At 35.2% G+C, this 21,045-nt stretch overlaps 2 protein-coding genes across 2 annotated transcripts; one reads left to right on the forward strand and one right to left on the reverse strand.

Annotated features, from left to right (window-relative positions):
* The first annotated feature begins 16,516 nt into the window (after positions 1–16,516).
* LOC125219135 (small ribosomal subunit protein uS8) lies at positions 16,517–18,206 on the forward strand. Its single transcript, XM_048121016.2, has 4 exons — positions 16,517–16,661; positions 17,226–17,374; positions 17,456–17,616; positions 17,851–18,206. The coding sequence occupies exons 2-4, from the start codon at positions 17,242–17,244 to the stop codon at positions 17,947–17,949; spliced, it is 393 nt and encodes a 130-aa protein (XP_047976973.1). The 5' UTR covers positions 16,517–16,661; positions 17,226–17,241; the 3' UTR covers positions 17,950–18,206.
* An 864-nt stretch (positions 18,207–19,070) lies between these two features.
* LOC125219327 (transcription factor MYB59-like) lies at positions 19,071–20,304 on the reverse strand. Its single transcript, XM_048121276.2, has 3 exons — positions 20,155–20,304; positions 19,896–20,025; positions 19,071–19,812 (listed from the first exon to the last, which is right to left on the reverse strand). The coding sequence occupies exons 1-3, from the start codon at positions 20,273–20,275 to the stop codon at positions 19,278–19,280; spliced, it is 786 nt and encodes a 261-aa protein (XP_047977233.1). The 5' UTR covers positions 20,276–20,304; the 3' UTR covers positions 19,071–19,277.
* Between the last annotated feature and the right edge of the window lie 741 nt (positions 20,305–21,045).

Below are 21,045 nucleotides of genomic sequence, written 5' to 3' on the forward strand. Positions count from 1 at the left end.
GTACATATATACTTTTAAAATACGGGTAGTTGTGAAACTTAAAATTTGTGTTATGCATGGCAAATGTACAATGTATCTAGCGGCTTTCTCTCTCTTCATCCAATTCCAACTGTTTGAGCAGCACGAATGCGTCTGTCTATACACACATGCATTCCACACATCACCTATTAGTATTCAACATTTCATCCTAGGTATCTAGATCTTCACTTCACGTATATATTTAGTCCTCATTAAATATGAAAAATGCAACATCCATCCTTTATAAATAAAAAAAATATGTATATCGAGGAAATGGTATATATAGATCAAATAATTTATAACTTTAATTAGGAGTATATTTTATTAATTACTGAAAAACTGTTTTTAAGATGTTAATTATTTGCGCCAGAATCTTTTGAATTAAATTTGTGCTTATAAGCCTTTGGACTGAGAATTTAATTTAATGCCCTAACTTAGCTCACGAGGGTCGTAATATAGGTGATAATAATTTGTATTGACGTATAAGTACTAGTAATTAACTTGAGATGCCACACTAAAAAAAAAAAGTCAATATTACTGACGGATTTATTCCTTGGCGAAGACAGCCAAATATAAACAAATTTCTTCTATAATCTCCATAAATGCGACTCCAAGGATAGAATTTTTCCGTAAAATTCAATCCAAAAGTATAATACATACATTAGTATACAATCTCGACTAAGATAGATTTTCTCATTGAAATATAGCCTCGATTGTCACAAATCGGCACATAGTCACATTTTAAGCAGAAAAAAATGCATGCTATATAACCAATCTAGAAAATTAATTATGACTTTACACTCCCTAAATACATTATTAATACTTGTATTTATTACATTTTCATTGACCCAAGATACGTGTAAGTGTGTAACGTACTCTATCGCAAGCAAAAACAAACAAACTACTCCTACTATCGAAGATTCTTGAGAGAGAAGGGTTTATTTTCAATCTATATATACGATCTTAATCCACATTTAGTAGGTTTATAGCATAGAGGCGTAGGCTAATTTCATCACATTTCCTTCGCACCGAAACAACGGTCGTTAAAAGAAGAGACCGCTTATCTTATTCCCATCCTTGTAGTAGCTAACGACTTTACCGGTCGACCTAAATAAAGCGCTTTTTTAATACACTTTCATTATTACCATACCCGTGTTTTGACTTATTCTATATCATTTGCCTCGCTAAATATTCACTTTTCCTGTTTTCTTTGGTTCTTTTTTTTGGTGAGATAGGGAAGAAGTGGATCTGATCTTGGTATGAATGTTTCCATTTCAAATTTTTATGATGCATCATTCTCAAATGAAAAAATTATGATATAATAATGTCAACTTTTCAAAACTACCTCTCATTAATAATTTCAGTTTAGATATATTCTTGTATGATTAATTCAAATATAAGCTTAAATCCTCAAATTTTATGTTGTACAAATAAAAATTAATGAGAAACTTTTTAGGTGAGTGCTCTCAATCCATTAGAAGAACATTATACTCCTTCTCTCTCACTAGAAATGAAACATTTTTTTTTGTCCCATTTGAAATAAAACTTTTGTTAAAGTAGAAATGACATCTCTATTCTCTTTTTATTAACTCATAAAACAACACCATATAAAATCTCGTATCGAAAATTAAATTTTTCATATTTATTAGGATAGAGGGGATATTAAATGTGCTCTTTATAGCACGATCCTTATTTACTAGGAGTAATACTACTTCACTCACATGATATGTCATAGGGGGGTAGAGGGGTAGCTATGTAGTAATTAGAAATCCTATATCGTAAATCAATAATTTGACTCATAATTAAGAAAATAGTGCGCGGCCTACAATATCATCGTCGAATAAAACAGGAATTAAGAATGTAGTAGTGCTAGATTATTGAATGAAGGTATAAACATTGTTGTCGTGTTGCGCGGCGGCACATGGTAAGAAATAGTCGGTCATGTGGGAGTTACTGCTGGAGCGACACGTGTACCAATAACAATGTTTTGAAGATTGAACTTTGGCGGTCTACTCTACTGAATCGCTGACTGCGCGCGTACGTCTCATGGCGTAGGCCGTGTCGAATGGCACATGCGGCAGTGGACAGTTACCCATACTAGAGAGCACGTGCCTCAAGCTCACCTCAACAAATTTAGAGTGTCCACGATGGAGGGGGATCCTCTGCCGTTCGGCCTGTGCACAAATTCACACTAGAGGATCCCCTCCTGTCCACGATGGACCAGCACAGTCTCAAAAACTTATCCAATCTAAGAGCATGCGCAATGGTGTTTAGGCTAGTCATAGGCCAGCAATAGGCCAGCCATTCTTACCCCTGCCACGTCAGCAACACTAAAAAATCCACCTGCCATATCAGATTTAGGCCAGCCATAGGCCAGCCACAATAAAAATAATTCAAAATATACTACATTTACGGAATTAAAATTACGATTAAATTACGGAATTAAATTTGCGACACATATACGGGAAAATTCATTAATTTTATTTAAATAAAAAAAAGTACATTAACTAAAAATCATAAAAATAACATAATAAAAAAAAATCCGGGCTTCCACACACGAGCCACCTTGAATCTGTTATAGTTTGCCGCTAGCCGAACGGGGGTCTCGCTGTTTTAGGTCTTAATTTTGTATTGGGCTAGTGTTGTTGTCCATCGCTAGATGTTGCTCTTGTACAGAAATTTAGAGATAGAGAAAATCGCGTTTATATAGTTTTTCAAAAATTATAAAAAAAAATTGAATTTTTTTTTTTGAAAGAATTAAAAAAAATAAAAAAAAAAAGAATTAAAAAAAAACAAAATTCGGCGCTGGCCGATCGGGCCGCCACAATGGTGGCCAGCGCATCGGCTAGCGCATCGGCCAGCGCCGAGCGATCGGCCAGCCCACGCCGATCAGCTCGCCGATTTCGCTCTCGCCGACTGCAATGGTTCGGCTAGCCGATCGGCCAGCGCGACGAATCGGCTAGCCGGTCGCTAGCCGACCATTGCGGATGCTCTAATGACAATCATGCCACAGTCACAAATTACATTATTTTATCAATTTTTTTATATTTTTAATTAGATTAAAATTACCGTACGAAAATAATTAAAATATGGTTACGGAATTGTAGCGTGGATGTGTGAAGTAAAAAATGAGAGGAATATGTTGTATTTATATAAATAAAGATGAAGAAAAAAAATCACCGGCTCGCCACGGCGGTCGGCGGTCAGCAATAGACCGTTGCAGCGGCCACCGTGTCACCGCTCCTTCCACGCCGCGTATGCGGCTCCGCCCCCCTCGTCGCGGTGCCCCTCGTCCATCACGCGCGACGGTCCTATTGCGAACGCTCTTATGTTTGAGTTTTTTTTCTTTTTCACTATTAAATGAGTATAAATTATTTTGTTAGGCTATCCATTTTTATACCAGTACTCCCTCCGTCTCACAATAGTAAAATCATTTTTTCATATTGGGCGTATTATAGCAATAGAGTTATTTCCATTTCTAGTAGGGAGTAAAAATTAACACATTTTCTCATTCTTACTTTTACATCTCTCTTATTTTATTCTCTCTATTTTTTCTCCTCTCCTATTTTAGTATCGTTTCATTTAACATATTACACACGTTTTCTTAATATCTGTGCCAAAAAATAAATGTCTCTACTATTATGTAACGAATGGAGTATTGGATTGGTGCAGTGTATCATTCCTAAACTGTTACTCCATCTTCTAACAAACATTCAATATGAGTAATACTCCATATTTTCGTAATAATAGAAATTCTTTTCGTTTTGGTTCGTACCACAATAATTTACTTCTATTTTAATAATCTCTTTTTTTAGTGCATGGGCTAAGGGATCTCATTCTCCACTAACATACTCAACTTTTTCTATCACTCTCATAATTATCAATTAAGCATTAAACCTCGTGTCATATCTATATTTTTAAAGAATGGTGGGAGTATATTTTTCCTATCAAATTTTTTTATGATCAATTTCAACACATATACCGTACCACCTTTCTCTCTTACATGTTGCAGCAAAATTCGGTATACTAGAATTTAACGGAACACTACAAATCATAGGACCATTACTATATTATAAAGAATTTAACGGCACACTGCAAATCATAGGACCATTATATAGTACTCCCTCTGTCCCAAGGAAGATGACCCCTTTCTTGGATGGCACGGGATTTTATGCAATTTTATTTTGTGTGTTAAGTGGAGAGAGTAAAGTAAGAGAGAGGGGAATAAAGTAGAGATGAAGGGGTTTCCATTTTAAGCAACGGATCATCTTGATTGGGACAAACCAAAAAAGAAAGTGGGTCATATTCAATGAGACAGAGGGAGTATTATATTATAAATACATTTAGCATAGATAAAAATATTCAGTAGTCATTGTATATATCAATATATACGATTACGCAATATCCTGGTACATGAAAACTTTTATAATTACCATACTAAGATTTTCAAGATAAGTACAATAAATAAGTATACGAACACTCTTATTCATCTCGATATATGTTAGGGAGATTCAATATATAGAACAGAAAAATGGATATCTGAAAGTCGTGATAATCACTTTCAGATCAAATCAATTTCGGTGGTTCTACTAAATTTATTTGATCGGATAAAATTAAGAGAATTCAGAAAATTCATATGTGTATTCGAGGTCTATGAACCAGAAGAATTGATCAGATTTTGAAGAAGACGAACCGGTGCAGCTGTTGACGAAACAGTGCATCCGTTGGGAATATTAACCGAAGATAACTGATTTTCAAAAGGTTTCCGAAATTGCAAATTAGTCCTTTGACTTTCAGAAATTATATTATCGGATGAAATTCTAATACAGCTCGACCCCAGCCAGGAGCTCTGCCCCTTGGACCCCGCTACCTGGGGGCGCTGCCCCCGGACCCCCGTTCGTCTATTAAGGAGCTTCGCCCCTAACATCATAATGAATTCAAATAAGTGTGCACTCCGCACCTCCATACTTAAATGATGTATCATTATAACAATAACCGATCAATCAAGTTAATCCAATTACACTAAAATATCCAACAATCCTCCCCTATTTTAGTGCAATCCTTGATTAACTAAAACAAGTCATCTCAAACATTCAAACTTTTGCATAAATGAAATATCGTAACGATTGAATTCCATATTAGTACATTACACATTCCAAATATTCGAATACCCCGGGTGTCTCTAAGGATTGAACCCTGAGAACTCACATTGAATACACGAAGATAATGTACACAAAAGTTTACATACGAATATGTTCTATCTTGACACTATATTTTACTAGCCTATGTCCTTATCCTTCATAAACATTTCGAAACCAAGTCCCAGCTTCTTGAAGCGGCTAAACTTCATACTTATATAGGTAGCTCATTTATTCTTGCACCTACATTTGCAATTTTTCAAAAGAACTATTAAGAATATATTCAACCTCCTTAACTTGTAGGTCCGAACACATACCTTGGGACAATTTTAAAATGTGTTCCAATCTCCAAAGATTAAGTTTTCCACATTGAATTTTGCATCTAGTGTCATACTAAATGGGAATTGGGTATCTTAATATCAGAGATTTGTAGTGGACTTTTATCCCATTCCTATAGCCGATTTGTGCACAAGATCTCTACTTAACCATTTGGTTAAATAATCGGCTAAGTTATCATGAGTTCTTACAAACTCCACAGATATCACACCATCCATAATAAGTTCACGAATCATGCTATGTCTAACACCTAAGTGTCTTGACTTTCCATTATACACTTGACTATATGCCTTAGCCAAGGTAGCTGCACTATCACATCTGATAGATATAGGTGATATCGGTTTAGGCCACAATGGAATTTCATATATTAGATTTCTTAGCCATTCAGCCTCTTTACCAGCTGCTGCTAATGCCACAAACTCCGATTCCATTATTGAATTCGTGATACAAGTTTGTTTCTTTGATGCCCAACATATAGCACCACCTCCAAGACGGGATACCCAACCACTTGTGGAAGAATGATCTTTCATATTGGTGATCCAACTTGCATCCGAATATCCTTCAAGAACAGAAGGAAATCCAAAATAAGTCAACCTATAATCCATGGTTCCTTTTAAGTATTTAAATACTCGATTCATTGCTTGCCAATGGATTAAACTTGGATTATGAGTATATCGACTCAATTTTCCAACTGCAAAGGCTATATCGGGTCTAGTATTAATCATAGCATACATTAGTGATCCAATAGCCTTTGAATATTCAAGCTGATTCACAACAACTCCTCTATTAGGCACGAGTTTTGCACTAGGATCAAAAGGAGTCTTAACTGAAGAACAATCTTTGAAGTTGAACTTTTCCAACACTTTCTCAATATAATGTGATTGAGAAATGGAAATTCCTTGTTCTCCATGTGTGATCTTAATTCCAAGAATCACATCAGCCTTCCCCATGTCTTTCATTTCAAACTTAGATGACAAAAATTCTTTTGTTTTATCAACTTGATCTTGGTCAGTACCAAAGATCAACATGTCATCCACATATAGGCAAATGATAACCCCTTTACCGGTAGCATCAAATTTGCTATATACACACTTGTCTGCTTGGTTTAATACAAAACCATTCGACAACACCACGTCATCAAACGTTTGATGCCATTTCTTGGGGGCTTGCTTTAGTCCATAAAAAGATTTTACCAACTTACAAACCTTATGTTCAGTACCAGGCATGACAAAGCCTTCTGATTGTTTGATATAAATCTCTTCATTTAATTCACCATTCAAGAAGACAGTCTTAACATCCATTTGGCGAATTACAAGATTATGTATAGCAGCAAGTGCTAACAATAATCTAATTGTGGAAATCCTAGCAACAGGAGCATAGGTATCAAAGTAGTCAATGCCTTCCTTTTGTCTAAAGCCTTGGATAACCAATCTGGCTTTATATTTGTCTATGCTTCCATCCACCTTCATCTTCGTTTTGAAGATCCATTTGCTATTTAAAGCTTCACAACCAGGTGGTAAATCAGTCAATATCCAAGTACCATTTTGGATTATAGAATCCATCTCCTCTTGGATTGCCTCTTTCCAAAATACAGAATCTCTTGAAGCCATAGCTTCTTTGTAGGTCCTTGGATAATCACCAATAGTAAAGCAATATTGATATTGAAAATTAATTTCATTTCTTGATCCTTCAAGTAAGTACAATTGGAAATCATTTTCAAAAGACTTAGCTTTTCTTGTATCCATCACTTTTCCAGTTACATCATCAGAGTTTCTAGACCTTGCAATCATGCCTCCAGGTTTAGGTATAGACGTGAATCTATCCTCATTGCCAAATTCAGCATCCCTTGACTCAATAATAGAGTGCACAGATACATAGTCATTGGGTTCTAAGATATAGAACCTATAACAAACAGAATTTTCTGAATACCGCAGAAACACACAATCTATACCTCTTTGACCTATAATTTTCATTTTAGGGTCAGTTAGTCTTACCACTGCTCGACAACCCCAAACTCTGAGATAACTCAATTTTGGTGGTTTCTTATGCCAAAGTTCATAATGGGTTATCTTGTTCCTTTTATTAGGAACTCTATTCAACAAATAACAGGCTGTTAACATAGCCTCACCCCAAAATCCTTCACTTAGGCCAGAATAACAAAACATTGAATTAATCATTTCTTTCAACGTTCTATTCTTTCTTTCAGCTACACCATTTTGTTGTGGTGTATATGGAGCAGTCGTTTGATGTACTATACTAGTCGATTCAAAATAGGCTGGATCATAATACTCACCTCCCCTATCAGTGCGAAGAGTTTTAATCTTCACACCATGATAAAACTCTACACTTTCTTTAAAGATTTTAAATTTATCAAGAGCTTCATCTTTTGAATGACAGAGATAGACATGGCAAAATCTAGTATCATCATCAATAAAAGTAACTACATATTTTTTATTACCAAGTGATGGAGTTGAATGAAAATCACACAAATCACTATGCATAAGTTCTAAAACCTTAGTAACTTTATTGACATTCTTATTGAAAGGTTGTCTAGTTATTTTAGTTAACATGCAAGTTTTACACTTTTCATTGTTCAACTTGAATGCTGGTATCAAACTCATTTTCGACATATCTTTCAATCTCTTATAATGTACATGTCCAAGTCTAGCTTGCCACAATTCTGATTTACTAACATGATTACTAATACTTGTAGAGGTCATGCAAACAGAATTATTAACAAAAGAGACATCTAGATTCAACTTAAACATGCCACATAGATAACCAAATCCAATAAAATTACCATGCCTTGACAGAATGTATTTGTCACTTTCTAACACTTGTTTATATCCACAATTATTTAGTACAATGCAAGAAACTAGATTCTTACGAATACCAGGTACATACACAACATTTTCTAATACTAAGGAATTTCCAGAAGTAAATACTAGGCTAACAGATCCTATTCCCTTGATTGGTTCAGTTGCAACGTTGCCCATCTTCAACGAAGATCCATCTTCAATTGGTTTAAAATCCTTGAACCATTGACGATCCTTGCACACATGACATGTTGCACCCGAATCAATCCACCATGACAGATCATCATCCCGATTGCTTCTCGGGATCCTTGGATCCACTTGAATCAGCCTCGTTTTTTCCTTTTCCTCCACCCTTTCCAGACTTACAATCCTTCTTGAAGTGCCCAAATTTGCCACACTTCCAGCAAGTCAGTTTAGGCTTCTTATTTCCATCCTTACTGTTATATCCTTGAAACTTCCGTTTCCCTTGAAACTTACGTTTCTCTTTACCAGCCTTTGAGGATTCACCCTCTTCAACCATGTTCACAGAAGAACCAACCATGTTTTTAGTATTACCAACATAACTCTTTTCCATATCTCGTATGGACTGTTCAATCTGGAAATCACTTCCAAGTTCGACCAAGTTCAGTTCCTCCTTGTGTTTCAGATTATTTTTAAAATCCTTCCAAGAAGGTGGCAGTTTATCAATAATACTAGAGACAGAAATGGATTCATCCATTTTCATATCATATTGGGAAAACTGTCCTAATATCCTCAACAATTCGTTGTATTGTTCCATGACAGGCCTCGAATCAACCATTTTATAGTTAATAAAGTTACCAACAAGAAATTTCTTGCTAGAGGCATCTTCTGCCATATATTTGGCTTCGAGGGAATCCCACAATTCCTTAGCAGACTCAACATTTTGATACACATCAAATAGAGAATCAGACATACTGTTTAAGATGTGACCACGACATATGTAGTCATCGTTCTCCCACTTCATCCGCCTCCTCGTCTGTTCCAGAGTTTCATTTTGAACAGCCTCGGGCATGGGAGTACTCAGAACGTACACCACCTTGAGATTTGTCAGCATGAAATGCATCTTCTTTTGCCAGCGTCTAAAGTCCTGGCCAGCAAACTTATCCAACTTCGCGAAACCTTTCGCTCCTTCCTTCATCGTTTCTTTGTTCGACATTATTGATTTGATCTTTGTTAGGGAGATTCAATATATAGAACAGAAAAACGGATATCTGAAAGTCGTGATAATCACTTTCAGATCAAATCAATTTCGGTGGTTCTACCAAACTTATTTGATCGGATAAATTCAGAGAATTCAGAAAATTCATATGTGTATTCGAGATCTATGAACCAGAAGAATTGATCAGATTTTGAAGAAGACGAACCGGTGCAGCTGTTGACGAAACAGTGCATCCGTTGGGAATATTAACCGAAAATAACTGATTTTCAAAAGGTTTCCGAAATTTCAAATTAATCCTTTGACTTTCAGAAATTATATTTTCGGATGAAATTCTAATACAGCTCGACCCCAGCCAGGGGCTCTGCCCCTTGGACCCCGCCAGGGGCTGCCGCCCCTTGGACCCCGCTACCCGGGGGCGCTGCCCCCGAACCCCCGTTCATCTATTAAGGAGCTTCGCCCCTAACATCATAATGAATTCAAATAATCGTGCACTCCGCACCTCCATACTTAAATGATGTATCATTGTAACAATAACCGATCAATCAAGTTAATCCAATTACACTAAGATATCCAACAATATATACAAAATTGATTGTATCAACATCCATGCTCATTGAGTGTTGGTCCGAAGACAGAGAGCTTTGCTCTCTTCGGACCAAATGAGGTAACGTAGGAAAACTTCATATGGCTTTGAACAATTGAACAATTGTGTACGCATATATTCATGTACTTGAATTGCTTTTTTCATACTTATAAAAGGCTATGAAAATATATTGATGAATATTATGTCAGCTTACTAGTAATGCTGGCTGTTGGATAATAATCCACAATGCTTGAATAATCTCAATCTTTTGTATTACTTGTGTCTCCAAGCAAAATAAGGTACATAACGGAGTATTTCATTTCTATTTTTCATTTTATTCCAATTTTATTTCATTCTGTTATATCAAGAATGATCTAATTAAGTATAAATACATGTACCATTTATTTAGATTTTTTATTATTGATTAATTCAGCTGAGCTACCAAACTGTACATTATTGTACGTCATTATTATATAACAAAGTGCGAATTTGACTTCATCAAGATGATTAGATATGATTAAAGTAGAATTGTGATTTTTTATTTCAATTTTATATAACAACATTTCATGTTAATTTATTTGAAAGATTAAAGTTTTTTTCTATCTCGTTATTTTTAACAAGACAACATTAATTTGTCTTCTTTTCTAGTGCGTATTAATTGAGCAAATTTTATTTACCTAAAATTTGTAAATTTGATGCGTAACTGCAAAATTTCAATGGTGAATATGGTTTAACGAAAGTTGGAGAGATCTTTCAAGTGTGAACAAAATCGAAGTGTCTAAAATCTTAATCATACGGTGAATTTGAATCTGATTAACGAGACACAATGAAAATGACAATTAATGATTGCCTTTTAGGTGCACCAGATCCATATTGATCGATTTTACCCATAGGATTCTTTAATTATTTACTTTTGGTCATCATCAATAAATATTAGGATTAGACATTTAATTATTAAAGATTTGTTACTCCTATTTAGTCTCAAAAGAGTAAAGTGTACAACCTTCGCCAATAAGAAATTTCAGTATACACTTTATAAACAAACCAAAACGTAACCTTTCATGCGAATATTTTTCTTTCTTTAAGGAAGAAATAAAAACCGTATTGTCAGTTAATGTTGAAATTTGAATGGCGTATTAACCAAATTTTCTTGCCCATGCCGTGTTGTATATGAAATTAATTAGTAGTAATTTAAAAAAGAATAACATGAAAAAACTAAAGTATTGCATATAATCGTCATGGTTTTGCATTGGTGAGCACATAATTATTATCTTTATGATAGTTTAGTAGAGTTAATGATTAATAAGCTTGTTCTTTTGAAAAAAATAATTATTGGATAGGATTGTCACATAAGTATGTCATATACTCACTCGTGTATTCACTCCAAACGTGAAACGGCATCATTTTTTCTGTGTAAGCATATCCACTGTACACATGTTACCAATGGCCAATAGTATTGTTCTACACCGGAAATTATTACTTCCCGGATAAATTTTACACAAATTTAATTTAAGTCTCCTGTGATAAATGTGGACCACGCTCAACTATTATTTGTTCATTTAATTAGGATTTTACACAAAATTAATTGGACGTGTTATTTGTTCATTTAATTAGGATTTTACACAAAATTAATTGGACGTGAATCCCATGCGTCCTCACAAAATCAAATTAATTATCAAATTAAACAAGTACAAAATCTTGTGCTTAAAACATACTAGTATTTCACAAAAATATGGTACATATATATGATATCCACAACTTGAATAAAAGTAATTTAAAACTAGCACTCAATGGAAATAGAAACCACAGACAATGTCAAACAGTCATGATTTTATTTACTCATATGAGAATAAGAACATCATTTGTTTGATGTGTTGCTCATAATTAGGAATTTTGACTATATATATTTGGTTTGTGATGTACATTGGCGGCAAAGTTGAAAGAAATGCAAAAATGTGGTCAAACAACAATTTTATTTCTTCTGTACGAAAACAACTTTATTACTCTCTTTTTGTTTATGCAATTTAAATTGCCACCTTTGCAGAACAGTAGAATTTTAAGATTTTTTGTTATTTTTGAGGTATTGTATTTATCTGGTAAGTGGTAACTATGACATTAGATAGATATTTACTACTGCTTTACAAAATTGCCATATCAGTTTTTTATTCTAATTAGTTCAATTTGTATCTTTGTAGTTTGTAGTGTTGTGAAACAAGATTTCGGGAGTTCATAAACTTAATTTAATTAAATTTTATTTTCACAATCCCACAACATCGAAGCTAAATAAATAAAATAATATAAAATCTACATTCAACGAATGCAATATGAATAAGGACTATAATGAAATGTGAATCTTGTTAAAGATCTGTGGGTCTTTAAATATCTTTCGGAAGTAAATATATTTACTGAATCTTGGCCTTGGGACTCACTAAATCATTTTTGATGCTCAATATCTGAAAATGGAATAGTGTGGCCCCATACATTGAGTAAATTTTCAAAAAAAATTTTTTAATAAAATTGAATATCGTAAAATAAAAAGAATCCGATGAGAGGTGATGAAAGTCGAGTACGATTAGTTCGTCCCGACAAAAGATTGGATTCAGATTGGGGATATGATTGGTTTGGTGTGAGACAAGAGTTGCTATATCCCCCCCCCCCCCCACCCGCATTGCTATCTCGATGCGGGCTGAGACGAGACCGCATCGAGACAGCGATGCAGGTCTCCCGTCCCGTCGCGTCCCGTGGCCCTTTGCGGAGATGAAGTTGGCGAGCTCTGGCGCGACGCATGATGCCCACTCGCTGGCCCGCGAGTGGGCGTCGTCATTCTGACTCAATAAATAAATTTTTTAAAAAAATTGATTTTCCAGAAAAAAAATTAAAATTAAAATTTTTAAACGGTAATATTATCGTTTGTAACAGTAAATTTTTCTTTTCTTTTCTTTTTTTATTCTATAAATCATTTTACACACAAACCCACATTTCTCATCTTTTTTTCTTCGCATCACTATCATATCATCTATCCTTCCTCTCCAATTTCTGCAAAAATGTTTGGCGACGGAAACTCCGGCGACGAGGGCGGCTTCGACTTGAACGCGTTTGTCGGCTGGGGGGGCATGTACAATGTTTTGGGTGCTTCCGGTTTCGGTTCGTCGCCGGGCACCCAAGGCTCGTCGACGTCAGCGTACCAAACACCATCTTTTCCAGTTGATGCATACTATCGTGCACTGGCGGACCTACACTTAATGAATTCATTTTTTTAATTATTTTCTACTATAAAGTTCTAAAATTCATGCATATTCTATACACATTATTATATAAAAGCCCCTATTGATAATCTAAGTTACCTACAAATTTATTTTTAAGGTAAAATTTGAGAATTTAGCCCCTACTCCCGTTCATTTTTGCGTCCGTCACTGCTATCGTGCCTCCGCCCCGAGGTATGGGCAAACGCAGGGACTATCTCAAATTAGGGAGAATAATCTGGAGGAACACACTCTGAAAAACCTTCCGACCGGACCTAGAAGAGGAGGAAACGAGGAGGAAGAGGAGGAGGACCTAGGTCGTCATCTATACAGCTCCGCGGAGACGATGGCTCTGTTCGACGCTTGGATCAACACGTCGTACGATCCCATCGTCGGGAATCAACAAACCCGCAAGTGTTTTTGGGATAAGGTCACCGACGTATACAACAAGGAAAAGTCGAAGGGGGCCTGCCGCCGCAACTTGAAGATGCTTCGCAGTCATTTTGAGCGAGCCGACAGAGATATCAAAAAAATTTGTAGGATCTACAAGAATGAAACTGAGAATTACCAAAGTGGGCCGGTGGAGCCAACATTCTGAGAGCGGCTTTGCTAGTCTTTAAAGCCGACACCAAAAAAGATTTCAAACATGCCGATGTTTGGCAGTCGGTCAAAGAGGGTGATAGGTGGGCTGGCGGTGTCCAGTCCAACACGTGCTCGAGCTTGAAGCGCACGAAGCACAAGGCGGGTGGCCAATACTCGTCTATTGAGGGCGGGGAAGGCAACGCCTCACAAGAAGTTGAGTTCCCGACATCCGATGCAGGGGACTCCTCCGGTATACGACGTCAGCCGTAAGGGATCAAGGCGTCGAAGACGGCTGGAGCTCGCGCAGGGAGGGGCCGAGGCGAATCAAGCCAGGCGGGCTCCCAAGGGCCGTTGTCCATGTACTTCACCACCATGATAGCTGACACTTCCCGCATGACGCCTGCCCAATATCAAGCCCATCTTGTCGGGATTGAGTATCTGGCAAGTCAACTTGGTATTCCGCCTCCATCTAGCTTGGGTGCACCGCCACCGCCTTCGGGGGATGATTCGCCGGCGGAGTAGTTTTAAGTGTGCAATTCTTAATTTCTAGTATTTTAAATTATGTCTTTTTTATTTTTTTAAAATATTTTAATTATGTGTTTTTTTTTGTTTTTTTAGGATTTTAAATTGTAATTTTTTTTATTTAATGAAGTGTGTTTTTATTAATTGAATTTGTTGGAAATAAAAATAAAAAATGAAATTGAATGAATAGTTAATGGATGAGATGGTTAAGAGATGGAGGGATGCATGTGCTATCTCTTAGTTAAGAGATGAGGTAAAAAGTGCAGTGAGACCTATGAATAGTGAATGAATGAGACGATATTGAGCCATGGATATGGATGACCTCATTGCTTATATAACTCAAGAATTCCTGCATTCTGTATAAATGAGTAATCAGGATTAACTCATCTACCAACTAAATTAAAATGTAGAAAAAAAAAAGAATTCTTTATCTTCTCAAGTAGGATGTGATCAAATACAATATCTAAAGATTATACAAACTCCAAACTATGATTTGAATTGTTAGAAAATGTCAATAGATTACAAAATTACAACAGCAAAAAAATGACAACACAATGTCAATAGTTGACTTTGTGTTGTCAAGATCTTAAAATTTTAAAATGTGTTGACACTGTGTTGAGAAGTTTGGAGTTTGTACCATGTATTGAGTTTGTGCATTCTATCATTATCCTTTATATTTACTAAATAGTTTAGGTTATTATTTGTTTTAATTCTCTAAGGACCTGAGATAATTTGTCTATTTGTAACTAAACATGTTGTTACAGAAGCTAACATTAATTAAGCTAATTCCACACTATTATATTTTCATTTCCAATTATCTAATCACACGTGAATACGTGATCAGGCAAGAGAATATCAGAAATCGAAATAATTTATTTTCTCAAAAAAAAAAACAAAATTTCTTTCCAGATCTATGCATTATTAAATTGGCCAAGTAAAATATAACGATGCTAGCAGATATTACAATAATATATAATTGTAAAGGTAATTCTATATATTGGCCGATAGATTAGTAATAAAACGAAAACTACATATATTGTACAAATTTCAAATTATTCAATACAGTATTAACACAATTTCAATACAATGTCAACACAGTGTAAAATATAAAGATTTTAATATCAACATAATGTCAACACAACATTAACTGTTGACACTGTGTTAGCATTTTTTGCTGCTATTATTTTATCATTTGTTGAAATTACTACCAGTACAGATCATAATTTGGAGTTTCTAAAATATATAGAGTTCACAAATATCCGGAAAACCTTTTGTAAAACCAAAATAGAATTAACATACTAGGTTTTAACTTTTGCTACCATTTAGCACATGATTAAAATTTAAAACTCAAGGCCATAGTCAATAGATATATGGTACAAAATCCACCTTTCGGCCAAGTCCAATATTTTCATGTTTCCAAAGTTTAGATCCAAAACCAAATTGTCCTATATCCATCCTATCAAATGGGTTTCCGATCCAAACCCAATTCGTAATCTTAAATAAACAACTTGTTATTGGGCCACTAATTGTTTAGGGGCAAATTGTTTAAGAGACGGAAGAAGTATTATGTTTAGATTACTTTCTTTGTTATCTTACCACTAATTAAATTGACTGTATCTCCTTTATTTGTCTTTATCCCTCTTAAATATGCTCATGCTTGGTTTCCCTGTGATGGATAATTGATTGAGGAACTAAACCACCACATTCCTTTACCGTGTTTAATTTTTCTTTGTAATTTTGCTTTTTTCGTTATGTTTTTCACCTATTTAAAATTTTTCTTTGTAATTTTTTGCTTTTTTCGTTATATTTTCCTTTGATGGATAATTGAATGAGGAAATGACCCACTACATTATCTTTGCATTCCTTTTATTTTAAAATTTTATTTTTAATTATAGCAGTCAAAATTAAAATAATAACTATGCTACGACAACAAAGCTATGTTCCAAATATCAACATCTTTTAACTAAAATTCAGAATATAATATAATAACAATGTTTTGTCAACAGAAATGTCGTGTTTTAGTTTGTAATATTTAGTTTTAATTTTGATTGCAGAATTGAGAAAAATTGATTACCTTTATCCGTAAATAAACAAATCTAATTTCTCATGGGCTGAATGATTTGAGCCCATTATAATTAGAGTACATAAACCTCAAAACCCTAAACAATTTACTCCTCCACTGCCGAATCCGAACCGAACCCCTAGCTCTTCCGGCAGCAGCAACCACTGCGTCATAATTTTCAGGTAAATAGGCTGATCGCTTGTTTCGTTCACTTCGATGCTATATGAATTGACTGCTCTGGATCCATTTATCGAGTTGCTACATTCTGGTTTGCAGTTATTTGCGTTTGTGTTTGTGTTTGGTATTAAGCGTGATCCAAATTGTGGAAATATTCTGCCGATTTTTTTGACATACTCGTAGACATTGAAACAGTTAAGGTCAAGGATTCAGTAACGATGTACTCTGTGTTTGTTTTGATTCATGGAGTTAATAGTATTTTGGAGTGCATTTTGAGGCACAACAACATGATGTCGCTGATATCAAATAATGTACTATATTTTGTTTGTATTGTTTCCTAGTAGTATTTATTTTGAGATGTTTGCTAGATGTTGATGCAAGTTTTTAGATAGTTTTGAATGTTATTACTACTATTTTGTTTGCATTGTTTCTTCAAAATCCTAGTTTATTGTTTGTGTGCAACTTGTGGATGTATTGATGACTAAATCTTATCATACATTTAAGAATGTTTTAATCTTATGGAACTTTGATGTTTATCACTTAACTGATCCTCGCACTTATTTAATCAGAATCCACTAGAACAAGATGGTGAGAGTGAGTGTTCTTAATGATGCTCTGAAGAGCATGTATAATGCTGAAAAGAGAGGGAAGCGTCAGGTCATGATCAGGCCTTCATCCAAAGTCATTATCAAGTTTCTTATTGTCATGCAAAAGCATGGTATGCCCCTTCAGAACATCTTATTCACTAGGTTCTTTGCTTTTTATGTAAAGTAATTCATTTTTCAATTTGGTGTTATAGGATACATTGGAGAGTTTGAGTATGTTGATGACCACAGATCTGGAAAGATTGTGGTGGAACTGAATGGTAGGTTAAACAAATGTGGTGTTATCAGCCCCCGCTTTGATGTTGGTGTGAAAGAAATTGAGCCCTGGACTGCAAGGTTGCTCCCATCAAGACAGGTATAATTTGGAATTGAAATGGCTTACTAGATAAACAAACACACCCGAGTAAATCTTTCAGTAGAATGTTTTCCAATACATATCGTTACTTGTTGAAAACTAGTAGTACTAATAGATATTATTCCATGAAGTCTCATTGCTTGGTGAAGACTAATGGACACAACTTTCTTGATTTTATTTTGTGATTCTAAATAGTGGAAATATATAAATATCATTTACCCATCCTGATTGCAGTTTGGCTACATTGTGCTAACAACGTCTGCTGGAATCATGGATCACGAAGAAGCTCGCAGAAAGAATGTTGGCGGTAAAGTTCTTGGATTTTTTTACTGAATATGATTTTGGATGTGAGCAACGAGCTGTATTTTGGCCCTTTTTTTGTCTTCTCATCAATTAGAGTTTGAATATCCAAAGTAACATCATGGGGAGTCTCATGTAGCAGAGTTGTTTCTATTTTTAAATTATTTTTACCATCGGATATTTGAATTTTACTTTTTTTTTAAATGTCAGTAACTCTTTTTATTTTGCTGAACTATATGAAACACTTGTTGAACAGTTTTGAAATGGCAGTAGTTCTTTTCATTGGAGTATCTTGTTATTTCACATGATTATAATATTTATATTTCTTGTGCAAAGTTTTCCCTTGTATTTTAAACTCTAATTGTATAGCACACCGTTTTCTACTGAGGCTTGAGATAATTTGTAAATCACCTCCCCCATGTGTGGTGTTATTATGAGTATTGTACATAATCTCATTTTAATGAAGTTGTTATCATTAGAGATATACTCTCCATAAGACAACATCTGTCAGTAATATAAGTTGTAGCGACGTGGTTCAATGATGTGCGTTGATGAAAATAAAAATAAGCAGTAGTAGTATTTTAGTAAATGCTCCCGTCCATCTATATCTTTTGTATAATCTGGAAAGGATTTGGAAGAATATTTTAGCAAATGTATATCTTTTGTATAACTGGAAAGGATTTGGATGAATACGTATCCCCACTTTATTAAAGTAACCACAAAACACTCCAATTTATGAAAAAAGTTATCCCATTACAGCATTACTGGTACATTCCCACACTGGACAATAACAGAATTAAGATTTAGAATATGATTTTGATGTAAAGTTGTATTCGTGCAGATCATATTTAATTTTGGAATGCTATTTTTGTTTGTGCTTTATTTGGTTTTACATTGATAAACTAAAGAATATTCGCGTTTATTCTGGAATGCTATTTTTGTTTGTGCTGTGTTTGAAATTTGATTACATCTGTGTGGAACTCTTTATTTTGTTAGGAGTATCTTATATTTGTGGTAACCTATTGCAAAGTAGACTTCAGATGCCGATTTTTTCTTCACAAAGCTTCTGTTACCAAGCTCAATCCAAAAGAAATACACAGATTTTGTGATTCGAACAAATAAAATCGATTTATATAAAGGCAAAGCCACCTCTATTGAGCATGAAATTAACTTCTTTATAGTATTCACACGCTAAGATGCATGATTTAATTACATTGACTTGAAACAGAAATGCCAACAATACACATTAGAAAAGAACCCTAAATCCAAATATACAAGGAGAGCTAATTACAACCCCCATTCCCTTATGAGAAAATACTCCTCTCTTCTTTTTTCATGTAAAAATTTAACTTCTTTTCTAGTTAGCCAATCATATAATTATAAAAAGGGAAAGGCTGCTGCTGCTGCATCATCAACATCTTGCTTTCTTCTTCACTCATACACCACAAAGAGTCAGTTGGGCAGTAATCCCATATGGGAGAAGCCACTGTTTGTGAGGTTAGTGGGCAGTTCTCCGAAAATTCGAATTCTTTCCATAGATCATCCATGGAGTATACCTTGTTCCCTACTTCCACCTCCAAACCACCAGTCTTGTTCTTCTCTCCAAGAGTAGGTAGTTCCACCCCACCAGTGTCGTAGAAACTCCTCTCCCCCTCTATCCCTGTGGCAGGGGCAGAGGCAGAGTCCCCCGGCCTAGGGCTGTTGGGGGTGGAGGAGGAGTTGGAAAATGAAGATGACGATGAAGAAGAAGTTGAAGACGAGGATGGAGAAGATGACACTTTCTTATTCTTCTTCGTCTTCTTCCTCTCTTGAGCCTTCTTCCTCATATGGGTCCTCCAGTAGTTCTTGATCTCATTATCTGTGCGCCCAGGCAGTTTTTGGGCAATTTTCGACCACCTAAATATGATCAAATCAAACTGTAAGAAACACCAAAACCAAAAAATAAAATAAAATTAGGGAAAATAAAAAAAAGTATTAACCTATTTCCCCATTTGGACTGAAGCTCGACAACGAGACGCTCTTCATTGGGAGTCATCTTGCCTCGTTTGAGGTCGGGGTGAAGGTAGTTAACCCACCGCAGCCTGCAGCTCTTGCCACTTCGTTTCAAACCTGTAACAAGAAAACAATTTCAAACTTTTATGTTAATACTTCTTTTTTGGTTTTTTTGATTTGGGGGTACGATGGCCGTTGCCCTAAACAGGCCTACCTATATATTGTGTCTCCCGCCAACCTTCAAACCTGAAACTTTAGCAACGAAATCCCATCGGCGATCACCAAACAAGTTCACGTAGAATACAAGCTGTACATCTTCTTGCTCAATCCATGGCCCTTTTCTCACTTCTTCTTTCTCCATTTTCATTTTGTCTCAACTCTTTGTGGTTTGAGAGGCTGTTAATGAAGGACGTGTGTGTATATATAGTGGCATTTCAGCGGGGAATATACTATTTGTAGTGCGTTTGAATTGAGTAAATAAATATGAGAGATTTGAATGCGATGGAAGAAGCGATCAGCACCATACATGTGGTTTGCAATTAAATTTTTATGATTGATAGGACAATGTGGCTATATGATGCAACCCCATTATCAAGTGCGGTTTCCTTTTCATACATACCTTTTAACTATTTTTGATTTTTTTTTGGTGGTTGATATGTTGGTGTAACTTTGATACATAGCCCTCCATTTTGTTTTGTAATTTCACCCTAATTTCTTTCAAAAGTAGTAAGTCATGTAGCTCTACCCAGGCCTAGTGGTAAATATTATGACAATGTTATTATATTTATGATAGTAGTGTTTATGATGGACAGATAGTGTGGTGACTCGTGATGCTGCTTGTGATTGTGGACTTGATTTAATTAGCTAAGAAGAATCTAAAAAGGGTAGATCTTCCATTTGCTTGGAGAGCAAGTTGAATATTCTGGCAGGAAAATAAGATAAAGTAATTATTTACAACTTTCCCCCAAAAAGGAGAACATTAATATTCCACTTATAGGGCCCAAGAATTAATAGTAATATGACATAAAAGGAGGCAAGGGGAAAGAATGTTTGTTTCTGCGACATTTATGTAAATATTGTGATTGATAAATGTAGGGGTGGGAATACGCGACTCGAAAAAATCGGATATCCAAACCC

The sequence above is a fragment of the Salvia hispanica genome, chromosome 1 (assembly GCF_029641045.1).
Source record: "Salvia hispanica isolate PSC_SH4W2 chromosome 1, Shi_PSC_v1, whole genome shotgun sequence".
In the NCBI taxonomy this organism is placed as follows: domain Eukaryota; kingdom Viridiplantae; phylum Streptophyta; class Magnoliopsida; order Lamiales; family Lamiaceae; genus Salvia; species Salvia hispanica.

Coding starts and splice junctions, on each gene's coding strand:
- LOC125219135 (XM_048121016.2), top strand. CDS start 17,242: ATGGTGAGAGTGAGTGTTCTTAATGATGCTCTGAAGAGCATGTATAAT. Junction 17,375..17,455: donor TATTGTCATGCAAAAGCATG/GTATGCCCCTTC, acceptor TTGGTGTTATAG/GATACATTGGAGAGTTTGAG. Junction 17,617..17,850: donor GGTTGCTCCCATCAAGACAG/GTATAATTTGGA, acceptor TCCTGATTGCAG/TTTGGCTACATTGTGCTAAC.
- LOC125219327 (XM_048121276.2), bottom strand. CDS start 20,275: ATGAAAATGGAGAAAGAAGAAGTGAGAAAAGGGCCATGGATTGAGCAA. Junction 20,026..20,154: donor TTTCGTTGCTAAAGTTTCAG/GTTTGAAGGTTG, acceptor TTCTTGTTACAG/GTTTGAAACGAAGTGGCAAG. Junction 19,813..19,895: donor CAGTCCAAATGGGGAAATAG/GTTAATACTTTT, acceptor GATCATATTTAG/GTGGTCGAAAATTGCCCAAA.